Consider the following 17,969-nt stretch of genomic DNA (forward strand, 5'->3'; position numbering starts at 1 on the left):
ATTGAGGAGAAGATGAGAGAGCACTGTTTAAGATGGTTTGGATATATCCAACGTGGGCCTTTTGATGCTCCGGTGAGAAGAGGCGACTTGTGCCAAATTGATGGAGTAAAGAGAGTAGGGGCAGACCGGATACGACTCGGGTAGAAACAGTGAGGAAAGACTTGATAGCTAGGAACATAACAGAGAACATGACCTTGGATAGTATAGAATGGAAGAAAATGATCCACGTAGAAGAACCCAACTAGAGCCGGTAATAGAGCCGGGTAGATTCCTTTCACCTTCTTTGTGAAATTTTCTAAAGGATCCATGTAGCCGACCTCAACTAGTTTGGGACAAAGGCTTTGTTGATTTGAGTTGAGTTGAGTTGAACCAGACCGGAGTTGTATCCCTATTTGTTGGGAAGCTTATTTACTACAAATCTATATACTATATAGCAGAAGAGAAAAGGAGAGAATTATTTGAATTCCTCCCAAAATTCTATGAGAATTACACATCACTTTTTTTTACTTTATTTAACAAAGGCACCCAGTCAACCCACATATTTTCAATCCTATGCCCCTCCTTTATGCTTTTTAACAAAGGCACCCATAAAGCCACATAATTTCAATCCTACCCCCCTCCTTTATGCTTTTTTAATTATGGAAACCTCTATAGATTGGAGGGCTAGGATCAGCCTATGGAAATGATTTTACGAGCACAACCTATTGATGTTGTGTTCTCTCACATGGACGGTTTGGAGCAACCTATGATGTGGTCCGTACAGTTCTTTGTCGGCCCGTGCATCGCACGGGTTTTTACTAGTATCTTAATATTTGTCTTTGCAGTAAGTGTGATAAGTCAGTTATGCTTTCTCCTTGAGTTCCTCAGTGGCAAGCAATTCGACCCATCTTGCAGTATCTAAAAGGTTCTCTGGATAAATGCATTATTTTCAAGCCTTTTTTTTTTGAAAGCAACGTTATTATTGTTATTATTATTTATTATTATTATTAGTCAATTTAGTGTTGATAAGTGTTGATCGTTATTTTCATATTCTTATGCACATTGGGCAGAATCGTCTTCAGATAGACAATTTACTTTTGGATGTTGCACATTTTTTGTTTGTTTTTTTGGATAGGTTTTTGGATGTTGCACATTTCTTGGAGGAAACTTGGTAGCATTAAAAAACATTGAGAAGAGTATGGTTGATGCCTCATATTACGTGTGAGTTGATGTGGTTGATGAGACTGTATAAGTGTTTGAAAGAAGGGGATAAGTGTGTGAGAAATTGATTTTGCAACCTACACCATTTTATAGTGTGATTTATTGGTATTGCAATTGTGGATGTTAGGATGATTCTGAATTGTCTAAGGTTGGCCTATTGTGGGCCCATGTTGCATACATACACCGGCACAACGATCTTGACCTGCAAATTGATGACTGAAGGAGATGCTGTTTCTGTTTTGATTTTCCATTTGCAGGCAATCTATCAAATGTTTAGCATTGTATGTTTCAGAGACTATTTTGGGCCGTTGAATCCATTACTGTGTGAATGGGTACTATTCTTTATTTTCTTAACTTCTGATAATTGTTGATATAGGTACAATACATCAGATGGTTGGTTCTTTCTCTTTCTTCATACCATCCCTCAAGTTGTTAGACAAATTTTCTCTTTTTTTAATTGATGGAACTCTACTTCCTTTTGTTGGGGTACCAAATGATTGCTTCATCTTTTAATTTTAAGTTAGCTAATGCAAATCCATATTCTTTCTTAAGAATACAAAGTTTGTTTTGATTAATCTATGCACAAAGGATCTAATCTGTACTCTGCCATGGTCCTTCTCTCTTGTTTTTTTTCAGGGTCTTTGAGCCAGGGGAACGACTAGATGGGAAGAATCGGGTTGTATGTTTGGGGGGATGTGTCAAGGCCTTCATTTCCTTGCATCAATTTGAGTTCAGCTGGATTTTTAGCTTCTTTGGCACTGGAGACTCTAGGTGAGGTCGAGACCCATTCTTAGTAGTCTGTTTTCACATTCCAAAAGTCATGTCTGTTCTGCATGTGACTTTCCTAATAAGCTGCCATTTCAGAAGAGTCAAACTCATATTCTGAAATGTTCGCGGTTGTTCCATTTGAAATAGTTTTTTGATGTAAAACTAAAGTTCGTCAATTGGAAGGTACTCTCAAAGCTGATATAGGAACAGGCCCCTGATCATTCCTACTTAGTTTTGGAAAAAGAGACAGATTGAGACTGAACCAAAACAGTGTATTTTGTTTCACCGTCTTAAGAAATTTTTAACTCTTCCTCCCACTCACGTCCTCTCAAGTCTCTCACACACCTTCCTCTTCGGTCATCTGTTACAATTGTGCGTAGAATTAGGAAAGTATCAAAGGAAATTAATATTACCTTTTATACTTGTCTTGAGACTTGATTCCTGAATCCTGATTTACATCTTTTATAATGATGTTTCATTGTGTTAATCTAGTTATTTTAGTGTAACACTGGTTTTATTTAAGGCCATTAGATTTAGGGTTTAATGATTTAATAGTGTTTATTCTTTTTTTGTTAATAATGATTTGATACTGAAAGTTTGAGATATGAAGAAATAAAGAATTTACATTTACCCCCTCTTGACAGAACAACAAATATTATTATCTTAGCCAAGTTGTAATGTTCTGTTCAGACCAAACAAATGATTATCATCCATAAATTTAGACAAAGGATTGAAGTTGATGATTTTAAGACATAAACAAAGTTACATCATCAATCAACATCTCTAACCACCACAAATAATAATTCTATAAGAAAACTTATCTAGCTAGCATTCAACACCCATTCCTACATACTTCATTTTCTTAGAAATAGATCAAAAGAATTGACCGATCAAGATTCCTCCTCTCATATTTTTTTATATTAGACTCTGTCTCTATTGACTAAAACTTCCATCTGATTATGGTGGGAAGGATATTAGAAAATTCCATAGAATAATTAATAATATCCTTATTTTCCACTTAATATATGAATGAGGGATGAGAAAAAAATAAATTAGCATTCATTCTATCAGAAAACTTATCTAGTGATGAATGATGAGAGAGGCTTCACATCAAGAGAGAGGCAACTAATTGAAGTCATTCCTTTGCTAGATATATAAGAAGGCCTAGCTGATAGACGAGCAGAAGAGGGACTTTTACCCGTTCATATATATTTTTTATTATAGCTATGCTATGTTTCTAACTACGTGAAATGGACGTAAAACAAAATTTACACCCATTTTGAGGGAAAAATGGACATAAAATTTGTTTTAATCCCATCCTACGTTGAAAAAACCCCTCAACCTGGGGTTGCAATTGATGGGATTTTCTACGGTAGGGAAATGATATTTTCATCCCCTCTTCCAGAATTTCCAGCCCTACTCTGTCTCTTCTTAATAGTGGCTACATTTCAACCTCTTTTAGTTGGTCTTTTTCATCATTTTCACAGCTCCATTTGTTTCGATGGAAAATGGGCTTCAAACAAATTTTACACCAATTTTAACCGCAAAAATGGCGTTAAATTTTGTTTTACGCCCATTTTACATCGAAAGAAATGGAGTCGAAAAGACAAATAATCGGGGTAAAATAATGAGAAAGAGGTGGAAATATCATTTCCCCAACAAAATTTGACATAATGTTCACATGATCTTACTTGCTGACAATATTGTTATGGATAATTAGCTCAATCTTTGACGCCTTTCTCAGAGATACGTCATCTAACTACACCAATCATTTTACAATATTGCTGCATGTTTCTTAATTCATTAACATTTCTTGACAGCAAAGATCTCTCTCTCTCTCTCTCCCCCCATAATTGTTTCTTAATAGTTTCATTTTAAAGTAAGAAACCATGCGATCCTTCGCTAGTATTTTTATCTTAAAAATAAAGACTTAGGCAGAATCAAATCTTTTGAGTATGATCATGTAATTACTCCCCCCACCCCAATCCTTACCAACAAAAAAAAAAAAAAACGAAGAAAATGATTCGGAAAAAAAATTAATTCTCAGAATTATAATTGCTAACAGGGTTGGGCTTCTAGTAGATAATTGAAATTGGAGAAAAAAGATTGGTGTGCCACTAAGAACCATCTTAATTGGTAGTCCAAACCGTCCATGCGATGGAACACAACGTAAATATAGGTTGTGCCCCAAAAATCATTCCTATAGGATGATCCTAGCCCTCTGGTCTACAGAGGTTTCCATAATATGCAGTTCCTCTATAGATCAGAATGTTGTTGGGATCATCCTATAGGAATGATTTTGAGGACGGTTTGGATCATCCTACAATAGGGTCCGTACAGTAGAGCCTTTTCAAAAAATGGGGACTATATTAGGGTGCGTTCTTTAACCATCTTTTAGAGTGATTTTTCGTTTTTTAGCTGAAAAAAATCAGATTGGTGTTCTTTTACAATTTCAACCACTCTTCTAAGAATTAATCATAATTTTTAGGCATTATTCTGTGGAGCGAAAGTTTCTCGTTCCATATCTCCTTCTCACTATACTCTCAACTCTTTAGGTCTTAAAATTGAGAATTTGTAAAGGTTAAAAAAACACAATCATAACCTAGAAGGACTCTAGAGGATAAAAATTTAACCCTAAATTTTTAGAATGGATATCTAGAGAATGGCTAAAGAAAGCCCGAAATAAACATTGCCTTTTATCAATGATAGTAAAAGTGAGTGACTTTCGGTGTACCCATAGGCTCACGTTAGCACAACAACTCCCTCGTCATACTCTTTGTACTGATTTCCCAAATAGCGTATGACAACTTGGCAAGTAAATAGAAAAGATTGAGATTTTGGATCTTAATATATAAAAATCAGAGACCAAACAAATATCTTGTGTCGGATGACGAGATCGAGAAGCCATGGGAGCTTTTCAATCGTCTTCCAAGACTCCTCTAGAAGAATCCGTCCATCATTTCACCGTCAAGGTTTTATTAATCTCTCCAAACCCTAATTCCAAAAACCTTCTTCTAGGTATCTGTTTTTTCTCATAATTCTAGGGTTTTATCTTACAGGATAGTAATGGGAAGGATGTTGATCTAGGGATTTATAGGGGGAAGGTTCTTCTCATTGTTAATGTTGCTTCTAAATGGTATGAATCTCTTTTGCTTTCTCTCTTTTTTTTTTGCCCTAATTTTAATTTATTTGTCTTAACCTTTTGTTTTTTTTTAAATATTTTGGCATGTTAGTGGGTTAACGGAAAGCAATTACACCCAATTGACTGAACTTTACAGCAAATACAAGGACAAAGGTGAGATTCATGTTTCTATTTTCCCAATTTCGCAGTTTGTTGGGGAATTTAGACATACCCATGATGTTTTTTGCTAGAATTTTTCATCGTTTAGTGGGAATTTCCTGTTTTGGATTGATTTTTGATATACGCGTGAAAGGTTTTGACTGTATTTTCATTTAATTGGATGGCGTACCCATTGATGCAAGCTTTGTAGAAGGACACTAGAACTCTAGAAGTTTTTTTTTTTTTTTTTCAACAAATCAATGGTGGTTTTATTATCAAAGAGAAACAGCGAAAGCAAGCAAAGGTCTATGACACACAAACGAACAACTCAACTCAATAATGCCTTTGTCACAAACTAGTTGGGGTCGGCTGATGAATCCTTTAGAAAATTTTCATGAAGAAGGTGAAAGAATCTATCCGGCTCAAATTGACTAAGTCTAATCCTGACACTAGTTGGGTTTGTCTACATGGATCATTTTCTTCCATTCTCTCCTATCCAAGGTCATGTTCTCTGTTATGTTGTTCTATGACACACAAAAGAACAAATGGAGAAAAAAAAACTTAATTTAAGGCAATGAATACCCGGCCGGCGTGTAAGTGATGCTTTAGAACTCCTTATAACTAAACCTTTCGCTATCTCACTTGGTTCATAACATATATGATTGAACAGAATTTATATCCCATGTGCAATGTCTTTGATCACATCAGGGATGGAAGCTGATCCTCATGAACTGCAAGCATGGTTTTTGTAATTAAACTTTTTTGTTTCATGTATGTGTTTGTTTTCCAATTTTTTTTTTCTTTGTTGAGATCAGATTTCGAGATCTTGGCATTTCCATGCAATCAGTTTTTGAAACAAGAGCCTGGGACTAGCCACGAAGCAAAGGAATTCGCATGTACAAGATACAAAGCTGAGTACCCAGTCTTTCAAAAGGTAAGCATTGTTGATAATGGGATGAAATAAAAAGAAGGGAGTTGCAATTTCATGCTTTTTTTCTTTTGGAAATGGCAGGTTGCAATTTCTTATTCGTGGATGATGCTTTATGTCTATTAGATTTACCATGACAAAACTATGATTTTTTATGTATCTTTTTACCTGTGGCTCATAACTTGAATGTGGAGAAAATCATTGCTCACACGCTACAATTTTGAATATGTAATCCTTTTCCTCATTAGGTCATGGCATGCATTTGAAATTATTGAGTCTTATATCATGTCCACATGTAGATGTGCACATTTAAAAATAAAAATAAATTTAACAATAAAAAAAAAGTAAATAAAAAAATAAAAATAAAAAAAAAAAAAAAAATATATATATATATATATATATATATATATATATATATATATATATATATATATATATGAGGAAAGTTTTTCTAGTCGGCTGACTAGAAAAGCTTCTCTAGTCCGCCGACCAAAAACACAGTGGGCCCATGTTGTTTGGATGATCCAAAGCATTCATTTGATGGGCCCTATTATAGATAGGGTGTGCCCAAAATATCAGCTCCATAGGATCATCCTAGCCCTTCGATTTGTGGAGGTTAAAAACGGACAGTGGAGGTTAAAAACACAGTGACCCCACGTTATTTTGATGATCCAAGGCATTCATTTGATGGGCCCTGACATAGATAGGATGTGCCTAAAAAAATCATCTCCATAGGATCATCCTAACCCTTCGATTTATGGAGGTTAAAATGGACACGTATAAACTCCACAAATCTATCCATTTTTAACCTCCACAAATCAAAGGTTTAGGATAATCCTATGTAGCTGATTTTTTGGGCACACCCTATCTATGATAGGGCCCATCAAATGAATGCTTTGGATCATCCAAACAACATGGGCCCACTGTGTTTTTTGGTCGGCGGACTAGAGAAGCTTCTCTAGTCGGCCGACTAGAAAAACTTTCCTTATATATATATATATATATATATATATAGAGGAAAGTGTTTCTAGTCCGGCCGACTAGAGATCATTCTCTAGTCCGCCACCCAAAAACACATGGGTCCCACATATTTGGGTGATCTAAAGCATTCATTTGATAGGCCTCATCATAGATACGATGTCCACAAAAATTCAGCTTCATAGGATCTTCTTAACCCTTCGATTTGTGGAGTTAAAAAATGGACAGATTCGGGTGATGCAAAGCCGTCCATTTTAAGCTCTACAAATCATAGGGTTGGGATGATCCTATGAAGCTAATTTCTTGTGGACACCGTCTCTATGTCAGGGCCCATCAAATGAATGCTTTGCATCACCCAAATATGTGGGACCCATGTGTTTTTGGGTGGCGGACTAGAGAATGATCTCTAGTCGGCCGGACTAGAAACACTTTTCTCATATATATATATATATATATATATATATATATATATATATATAGTGAGACTTCACCTTGTTTGAAGATCCAGACCCTTCATTTCTTTGGCCCCAATGTAAATAGGCCATGCCCCGAATATCATCTCCATAGGATGATCCTAATCTTCAGACCTATAGAGAGCACGCTGCATCATAGAAACCTCCCATGAAGATGATATTTGGGGCACAACCTATTTATGTTGGGAAATGAATGGTTTGCACAACATATTTGTGTTGGGAAATGGTTGGTCTAGACCTTCTAAAATGGTTGACCCCACTATATATATTTTTTTTCTGAAAATAATACACGCTTCCGTGGGGACACCATATAAATACTCGAAATTATTAAACTCTTTTTACATTGTGATGCCACATCTGTTTGGTGATGCCAATTGTTAGAGCTAATTCCTCCAACCAAATTAGGTAATTGTTTATGCAAATATTCTCCATGTGGGGAAGATGCTTTGCACTTAATTATCTTTTTAGCTTTATTTACCTCAACATGAGCTAAAGTGCATTGTTCACTGTACATCATTTCTTAAGGGAGTGGATGTGTGAAATATATGCAATGGCGTAAGAAGATATAGATATATTATGGGTGTTAATTGCAAGAATTCCTCTATCCTTTTGAAATTAGACATAGTGGTCGGCTGGAATTTAGATTTGAGTGACTTTTGAAGGACCCCAAAACGACGAACTATTTAATATGGGTTTGAATGCCACATGCCCTTGTGGGATTTCTCCGAGCCACTAGTAATTGCTTTTCCATATCTTTCTAAAAAATAATGCTTTCCTTCCCTTTCTACTTGGAATATGAAATAATCTTTGAAACACCTCGCTTGTGAAATACTAGACCATCCGTTAGACCATTATTTGAAGACCCTCTTTGCTGCTTACAAGTGGGTAGTTCATTGATTATCTATATATTGACCACATTTATGCTATAATTTATCAAGTGCTAGTGTCACAAAAGAGAATGATATGAAATAATCTTTGAAACACTTTGCATTGAAAAATTAATAATTAAAGGGAATTATAAATATTCAAAAAAAAATTTAAAGGGAATTATAAAGGCATTGAAAAACTTGAGACTCAGGAGACAAATCTAATCAGAATGCAAATCAAAAGTGAAATAGGCAACACGACTAAGGAAAAACAATGGTCCTGAGGTTGGGGATAGCCAATCTGTCGCATCTGCTCACTCCTCTTGCATTAGTTCCTTGATCTCAAACCAGTAATTATCTCATCTATGAAATTTGAGATTTATAGTATAACATATCCACAATCATCTTGCTATTCAATTCATTGGTGATATGAGACATATTCAAGTCTTTGCAAATTCTGAGGCCATCTAGAAGAGCTTTATTTTCAGCTTGAGTGTTCGACCCATTTCCATATAGAAGTGGGGGAAAGCTATAACAAAGTTAGCATTCTGGTCTCTGCCTCCCCCTCTTGATTGCCCTGGGTTTCTCTTTGCCGCTTCATCTATGCCAAGTTCGAAGGTTCCTGACCTAGGGAGATTTCCGTAGACCGTTAAGATTCCACACCCCACTGCAGCTATGCTTTTAAGACTGAACTGGCGTTTCCCTCCAATCTTCTGTTGTACTGCACTAGCCATATCTTCCAATGAATGAAGAGTGCCGTTGAGACCATCACTTTCTAAAAAGAGATGATGCAAACTTTCTTCTCTTGGTTTGGTGCAACACACAGACTTCAATGCCCATTTTCACATGCATATTTTTTATCCTATTGTCCACTGCTATGATATTTCTGATTAATTTCCAACCATGAATGCTCACCTTTGTGGGTGCTCCTACCTAAATGCTTGTAGCCTAGTCAACCCTCTCATTAGAGGTGCGAACCAGATCCCACACTGTTTTCACAGCAAATTTGCCTGAGTTTGTGGAGCACCAAATCAATTCATTGTCACTTCCATTTATTGTAATCTTAGCACTTCTAATGTTGCAATAGACTTGGGCCGGGATAAGATTCTGGAACAGTTCTGATTTCCACTCAGCAACCTTGTTTATCATGTCTTGAACTTGCTGCCCCTCAAGTCCACCAATTTAATTAGGGGTAGGTTGCCCATCCATTATCGGTCTTAAGATTCTGGAACAGTTCTGATTTCCACTCAGCAACCTTGTTTATCATGTCTTGAACTTGCTGCCCCTCAAGTCCACCAATTTAATTAGGGGTAGGTTGCCCATCCATTGTCGGTTTAAAATCCCACCTCACTTTTTCCTAGCATCCATTTGATGTGTTGTGTTCAGTCTTCCCTCACTTTTAGGTTCTCATCCCAGTTTCCAGATGGGGTGACATGTATAAGACAATAAGTGCATGGTTTAGGTGATCCCCCTTAGCATACATTGATTTCACAAGGTTACTCCATAGAGAATTCCCGATATGTAATCGGTGAAGAGCTTTCAGTCTGAATGCTGTGCGATTATTCTCAAGAGTTTTTATACCAAGCCCTCCCTCCTTTAAAGGTTTACATATGCTCTACCAGGCTATCCATTGTCGCTTACCTCTCCCTTTTGATTCTCCTTACCAGAAGTTGGAGATAATTTTTGTTGATTTCCTCAAGAACTGCCTTGGGAGGGTTAACTGCCATGGCGATAGAGGCTCTCCTTGACGCACCCCTCTTGTGGCATGAAAGTAACCCTGGGGTTCCCCATTGAGGAGAACGAGATACGAGCAGTTTTGGATTAACTTTTGCAACTAGTTATATCCACACTCAGCTGAAACCAAACCTCTCGAGCACAAGGAGTAGAAATTCCCAATTTTGTCTTTCATAAGCTTTTGCCATGTCGAGGTTTAGACTTCAGAGTGACTTTGCTGCCTCTGCATTTCCTATGGGAAAAACCGAGCTGCCATGTGGACTCTTCTAGTTTGGCAGGCGAAAAATCAAATACCAGCAAACTAGGGTAGCTTTTGCAACGAGTTATATCCACTCTCGGCTGAAACCAGACCTCTCGAGCACAAGGAGAAATTCTCAATTTAGTCTATCATAGGCTTTTGGCATGTCAATATTCAAAATCACATTTCCACCTCCACATTTCCTATAAGGAAAACAGAGCTGCCATGTGGACATTTCTTGTTTGCAAGGTGATAAATCAAATCTTCTCACATATGTGACAACTGACAACCATACGTCTCCATATAGGCTTGGCTTGGAAATGACTCACTTGCATGCACCGTTTTAGCCAAATCATCAGTAAGTGATCAACAATGATAGCAAAAATGAAATAATATCCTGAAGAAAAGTAAGATTTCTGCGAGATACTGTGATTTGTGGGTTGTGAGATACGTGGCACAATGTATCTGGATGATTCATCAAACCAGGAAAGCCTTCACATCTCAGCATTTGATGCAAAGACGGCCCATTAACATGTGCATTGTATTCAGTTGTTGGGTGAATTGTGAATGATAGAGATGCTATGATGGCGATCTCAAAGAAATGTGTTGTGTGCCATTGCATTTAATATGAGTCTCTTGGACCGATCATCTAGACTCGCGTAAGGCGAGACAAAAAGATCATTAGCAGTTATATTTACTGTCATTTTGCTAGTCACCCTGGCCAATCAATGATTGTGCAGGTGGGTGACAAGCGGGGGACTATTGTTGATATGGGAAAAATCACGAGATTTAAAATATTCAAGTAATGATTATGTGCATTGAGAATCGAAAGTTGAATTTCAAGAATTGAACTTCGGTGTAGTAACTAAGAACTGTGGAAAAGGGTTTCCGAAAAGAGGCTAGATATTGGAACCAGAGAAGTAGCTATAGTTGGAAAAGATATTTGCACGGACAAACATATAGTTTTGCATGGAATTATTAAAAGAATAAAGTAGAATCAGGCATGCATGCACTCTTCTGAAAATGGCGATGTGTTTTTATTATGTACTATAACACTGGGAGGGAACAAGGTATGGAAACTTTAGTGCGGATTGTAATATTCCTCTGACGTGTTCCTGAGCCGCTGACGTGGAAAAGGGCGCGTTAAAAAATATTCTCTTTCAGAAATGTTCTAGAGGAGCATTGAGGCTCTAGGCATGTTTCAGTCAGTGATCTCCCCATGCTACGCGAGAAACAATATAAAAGGGGTGGAATTGTAGAAGAAAGTAGCAAGTTCAAGAGGAGAGAGTTTCCACTCGAGAAGAAGTGTCAGAGGAAGTGGCAAGAAACTGAAATTTGGATAATTAGTAACTTCAGGATTTCTTTGATCTGGAATAGTAATTAGGAACTTTTGGATTTATTTTTGCCTTTTCCTTAGGAGTAGAACCTCTTGCCCATAGTGTGTGTGTGAGAGATTTCTTGCAACAATTCAATTGTTATCTTTATTATTTGAAAAGAAATGAAAATTTCTTTGATCTGGAATCAAGAAACCATTTGATTTTCCTCAAGAACTCATCAGCTGGAGATCTTGGACCATACCTATCAACAAGGTTTTAAATTTCGATTTAGGTGTCGGTTTCGGCCACCACCGAAACTGAAACGTTTCGGTTTCGGGCCGAAATCATGTAAAAATATGATTATGATTTTGTCTAATTTTTTTAATTTCGACCGAAATGTCTAAAATTTCGGTATCAATTTTGGCCATTTCCGTTGAAATTTCGTCTATTTCGGTGAATTTCATAAATTTCGATGGAAATTATTTCATTTCGGTATACATTTTTAAAATTTAGGGGGAAATTTTGTAAAAAAGTCCAAAAAATGAAATTTCAATCGAAATTTCAGAATTTCGGTAAAATTTCGGCGAAGTATTGTAAAGAAACGACTTCATGTGAATTTCATTTTGGTTTGTGCCGAAACCGAAATATTTCGGTTTCGTTTCGGCCGAAATTTAAAACCATGCCTATCAAATCTAGAGCTGTGTATGCACAAATCCTTGAGGCATCAAAACGAACTTGATCATGCTGTTAAACCAGTTTGTAAATTGAGAAACGCAGTCTATGGTTTAAAACAATCTCCTCGTGCTTGGTTTGATAAATTTAGCTCAATTATTACCAAGTATGGATTTCCTTAAAGCCATGTAGATCATTTTGTATATGCTAGGACTTAGGAGACCGGTTACATTGTGATGCGAGCAGTTTATGTTGATGATATTGTCATTACATGTAATGATTAGAGGGTTACTGAGGCTTTAAAGTGGTATTTAGTAGAACATATTCAAATATGGGATAACTGAGGTACTTTCTTGCGATTGAACTAGCAAGGTCAAATTCTATTATTATCAACTTGTCTCAGAGGATCTTTCTTGGTCACATTGTGGTCCTTGCCCCCAGTAGGAATGGACTGATGTGCATTATGATGCCGAGTAATGTTGTCACTTGGGGATCCCTGACCTTGTTGTCTTCTACTTTCAATTACCTTTGATGGACATAAACGCTCGATAATGTTGCGGTCTGGTTGAAGACAAGACAATATGAGCAAATGTCCCTCTTCAATGCTACATGTCCATGATTTGTGCACTCATTACATTGTATCCTGAGTAGAGGTTAGACTCATTTAAATAGTGGGTCTGCGTATGGATACAAGTCGCGGTCTCTAGAAGCTCTGACATATAGCGACATAGCTGATTGCAAATCTGGAAATTGTCTATCAATGATGTTGGTCCGTGTTGTCTCAAACTTTGGATGTAGACACATGAGAAATCACATAACTTTACTCCTCTCTTGGTATTGCCTTATATGTGTTGTCTGAAATAGTGTCTTATATGGAGATCATATCTTGCTCTGGACATGAATCCAATGTAATAGGACTTAATGCCCCTATTGCCCTCTGGACGCTGGGAGATATCTCACTCCACACAGAATAGTAGCTCGATTAGTCTGCTAATAAATCTTAATGCAAATATTCCCACATTTCCTTTTTTTTTATTTATTTATTTTTTGAACGGTATTCTCACTTCTCCTTAAGCCTGAAATACTCAAAGATTTTAAGGCTATGGAAGGCTCAACGGGATTAAAAATCCAGATGATCTGCATTGTTCATCTTCCATTGAATCATCTCCATCTCAAAGGAGGGTTGTTTGTGAGATCTAACCAGTACTCCCATCATTCCTTTTCCCTCAACAAATATGAGTAAATGAAATTCCCACAAGGAATAATTGGTTCCATCAAACCTAACTAAGAATCATTCAAAAAAAAAAAAACCTAACTAAGATGAATTCAGATATATCACTGGTGGCGTCCATGTTGGATCACTAGAAATAATGTAAATATGAGTGGTTGATGCTGAAAAACTAGAGTAAATAATGCAATAGCGCATACTTTAGTAAGAAGGGAATGCAAAGAACCACTTTTATTCCAGATATGATCAATTCCAAAGAGAAGATCAGAATTCCTTCTTTGAACCTTGAGAAGATCTCAAAATCCTCTCATAAAGCTTCAATCGGTCACTCATCTCAACAATATCAGTCGTACTCACTTTCAAAAGGTCCTCTCATGAATTCCTGAAGGATTCTGATGGAAGCATTCAAATCCTATCCTACCTATTAGGGGTGGACATGGTTCGGTTCGGTTCGGTTCCGAGGTATACCCAGAACCGATTGTGGCTGGAACCAAACCGAACCAGAACCGAACTTGGTCGGTTCGGCTCGGTTCGGTTCTGGGTTCTAGCCGTTTCTACTTTCTACCCCCAGATCTCTTCCCTTTTAATTTCATGTTTTTTACTTTTTTTTTTGGTCTTTTGTTATATAAAGTAGGGATTCAAAATCAGTTCTCAAAAATAAATTTAGAGTTTATTCAAAATCAGTTCTAAAAAATCAAATATGAAGAGGGAAGAGAAAAGGCGAGATTACCGTGAGGAGAGGCAGGGAGGAGGATACGCTGAGACAGAGTTCTCTATGGGCCGGCAGGGGCGTCGGTTGTGGAGGGGAAAGGAAGATGAAAGATTTAGGATTAGGGCTCGTTTTGAGTCTTGAGAAACAAAACACAGAACATAAGAAAAGTGAAAAGTGAAAACACACAAAAATCGATGGGTTTTAATGTTATTAACCAAATAAAAATGATATCAGCACCCCTTTTTGTTTTTTTCCAAACCCAAAGCTCCAAACTATAAGAGGAAAATGATATCAGCACCCGTTTTTTTTTGTTTTTCAAAAAACATATGAAAACTGGTTCGGTTCGGTTCGGTTCTCGGTTCCATACACCCAAGCCCAGAACCGAACCGGTTTCCATCGGTTCTCAAATTCTATACCCAGAACCGAACCGGCGGATTGTGGAACCGAACCGAACCGAACCAAATAGGCTGGTTCGGTTCGGTTCCTCGGGTTGGAACCGAACCATGTCCACCCCTACTACCTATGATCTAGCATAAATCTAGGGTATGAAACCTTCCCAATAATCCTTTTAAACAACTCTAAAGTCTAAAGTTTCAATCACCCAAATAAATATGAATCCTTAATCAAATCTCAACTATGAAAGAATTACATGAAGGGACTTGAGGTTTCCTCAAAAATAATCTCATGAAGAGAGGTTGGAATACCCTTGATTCCCATGACAACCAGATCTTGAAAAAGAGCTCACAAAGGTTAGATCTGGACTAAAATCATAACTCTGAAGGAAAACACAACAGATCAAAACCCTGTGTATGGACAGAAATTTCCCCTTTCCTCACAAAAAAGTGTCACTTGAATAATCTTCTCTTCGCAAAACAGCAAGAAGAATCCTAAAATCTGATGCACTTGGCTCTGATACTATATTTATCTGTAGTCGATTTTGAGTAGAAAGAAGATAAAAAAAAAAAAAAACTAAACGATGTGGGGGAAAGGATTGAAGTCTCACTACTAGTCTACTTTCATATTAGGATACAAAATGTAAAAAAACAATTCCAAAGATTCTTGTGCTTTATCGTAGCTGTTCTTACTATGTCCATTTTGTGGATTTGGGTATCTATTTGACTGCTGTTATCCGAGTTTTAGATTATTTTATTTTCTAGTAGGGCAGCAAAAGAGGCCATAACGTGATTAATGTAACTGAAAGCCATATTTCATTTGGGTTTTAGGATATGAAACTTTTTTTTTTTTTTCATGAATCATGATTGAAACACTTCCCCTCTTGTCATCCATTTTATGTTAATTTGTATGGTCTAATTCATGCATTTGACTTAGACTTGAGTATTCGCTGCTTGTATATCTTTTATAGGTTCGTGTAAACGGTCCAAATGCAGCTCCACTCTACAAATTTCTCAAAGCTCGTAGGCCCGGATTCATGGGATGTGGAATCAAGTGGAACTTTACTAAGTTTCTTGTCGATAAGCAGGGTAAGGTGATCGCTCGCTATGGACCAACAACGGCCCCATTGTCTATAGAGGTATGCATGATTCATGCATTTTCCTTGCTATTTCCTGATCTCTTCCCTAACTTTCTTTAGATTTGTGTTTTTTCGTTTGCTTGGTTTTGATATTCTCTTCGTTTCTTTCAAATATAGAAATCCATCAAGAAAGCACTGGGGGAGAAATGAGTGAGGCTCCTGTTTTCAGTTGGGTCTGCGACGATTTGATCTTTTAATGAGGTGAAACTATGTATAGTGTGACTAATAATTATTTTCAGTTGGACTCGCAACGATTTGATCTTTTTAATGGAGTGAAATTATGTATATTGAGTTAGGAAAACACTAATAATTACAGGTTTCTGAAAATTGCGTCAAGTTTTGAGTACGATAATCAGTTTTGGACTCAAAAATCAATTCTCAAAATCCAAGACGGATAGGATAACCAATCTCAGTGGTTTATTCAAGAAAAAATTGTCCAAGCTGAGTAATCAATTCCAGGAACAGCTTGTCCAAGGATTTATATCCTTGTAAAGAATAACCACAATATCTTTCGGGCGAGGCTAAATTTGCATCCCCTTTGGCGTTTGAAACACCGTTTTGGGGCCAAACGGCCGTTTGGGAGTGTTTGGGTGCGCAGCCACCGTTTGAAACACCGTTTTGAACCCTCAAAACGGTGTTTTGCAAACGGAGGAGGGGAGGTCCGTTTGCAAAATGTTGTTTTGAACGGAGTTTTTAGGCTGTGGGTTTTTACATGTTTGCCTTCACCAAAACCCTTTTTTACGTATATGCCCGTGATTTAATGCGTTTCGTCAAATACCAAAAAAGTCGGGGTGTTAATATCATTCTTGAGGACACAAATTCGTTAATTTGTTAATATTTAATTCAAAACAAGGGGTTGCTAATATCATTATATTATCTCTTAATTTTGATTTTCTAAAGACAAAAGAATTAAAAGAAACCCTAATTTCTTACTTTCTTCATCTACTTTGCAAAATTGCATACCCTCTCACGCCTCACTGCCTCAGCGCCTCTACTCGTCTGTCAAATCCGGCCGTTGAGAAGAAGAAAGAGAAAAATTCCAAAGGTATAGCCATTTATTTTTTTGGCAATGATGTTTAATTTTAATAGTGTTTGATTGAGATTCTAATGACCTTTTAATATTGGGTCTAATGAAAGAGTAGTTGAGTTACATTGAGGCCAACCAAACAATGCCCTTTTTGGTCATTTTACCACTAAAACTCTATTTTGGGGCATTTGCAACCAAACACACAATACATCCGTTTAAAACGCTGTTTTGATCTGGCCAACCAAACATGAAAGCGTCATTTGGCAAAACGCTGTTTTGAACCAAAATGCCGTTTTGCAAAACGGCGTTTTAAACGCTATTTCAAACAGTACGCCAAACACACTCATAGTCTGCCACATCAAAACACCTTAAAGGGGTGCGAATTATCCTACAGGGGGCTGCGAATTTATCGTCACCTATCTTTTAAGTAATAATCCTTTATGGAATAATTTTGATAATGTTTGTATTCAGAACGAATGGGTGGAAAGTTGTCACAAAGTCACTGTGGGGATCAATGGTAAAGTGCTTGCTATCTTTAGGTACCATAGGGGGAAATGTATGTAAAATCAAGACCATTGATCTTGAAAGAAATCATATTAGCGTATTTTGATACAACAAAAAATTTAGGGACTTGAAATAGTTTGTATTGAACAACAGAAGATAATCTGAGTCGGATAACCGAAACAGCTTATCGAAGGATTTCTATCCCGGTTATGAACAGCTCCAATAGGCATACATGCTACTGATTTGGGATTTATAGGAAATACCTAATTCTGTACTGCAACCCATCTATGGTAGAGTCCAACATATCAACGGTCAAGATTATTTGGCCATACCAGAGGAATGCTTTAACAGTTCACGACTTCCTGTGCCCACTATGGCATAGTGGGTCCCACCCTTGATTGATCTGAACCGTCCACTTGATAGGCCTTGCATTGGATCTCCAATCATTGAAAAACTATGCCAACCATCCAATTCTAACATCTAATAGTCTGCTTTTTATGATTCCACAAACATT

The 17,969-nt window shown here is 37.1% G+C and overlaps 1 protein-coding gene across 1 annotated transcript in view; it reads left to right on the top strand.

The window, feature by feature from the left end:
- Window positions 1-16,209, top strand: part of LOC143853223 (protein HUA2-LIKE 2-like) — a 44,810-nt gene extending 28,601 nt beyond the window's left edge. The window contains exons 16-21 of the mRNA XM_077362957.1: window positions 4,864-4,940; window positions 5,028-5,104; window positions 5,202-5,263; window positions 6,064-6,182; window positions 15,757-15,924; window positions 16,042-16,209. Coding sequence (XP_077219072.1) covers window positions 4,864-4,940; window positions 5,028-5,104; window positions 5,202-5,263; window positions 6,064-6,182; window positions 15,757-15,924; window positions 16,042-16,074 — 536 coding nt within the window. The 3' untranslated portion in view covers window positions 16,075-16,209. The remainder of the gene's footprint in view (window positions 1-4,863; window positions 4,941-5,027; window positions 5,105-5,201; window positions 5,264-6,063; window positions 6,183-15,756; window positions 15,925-16,041) is intronic.
- The last annotated feature ends 1,760 nt before the right edge of the window (window positions 16,210-17,969 follow it).

This window comes from Tasmannia lanceolata, unplaced genomic scaffold, assembly GCF_043159265.1.
Source record: "Tasmannia lanceolata isolate RefF3 unplaced genomic scaffold, GAP_Taslan_0.1 ptg000019l, whole genome shotgun sequence".
Classification (NCBI taxonomy): domain Eukaryota; kingdom Viridiplantae; phylum Streptophyta; class Magnoliopsida; order Canellales; family Winteraceae; genus Tasmannia; species Tasmannia lanceolata.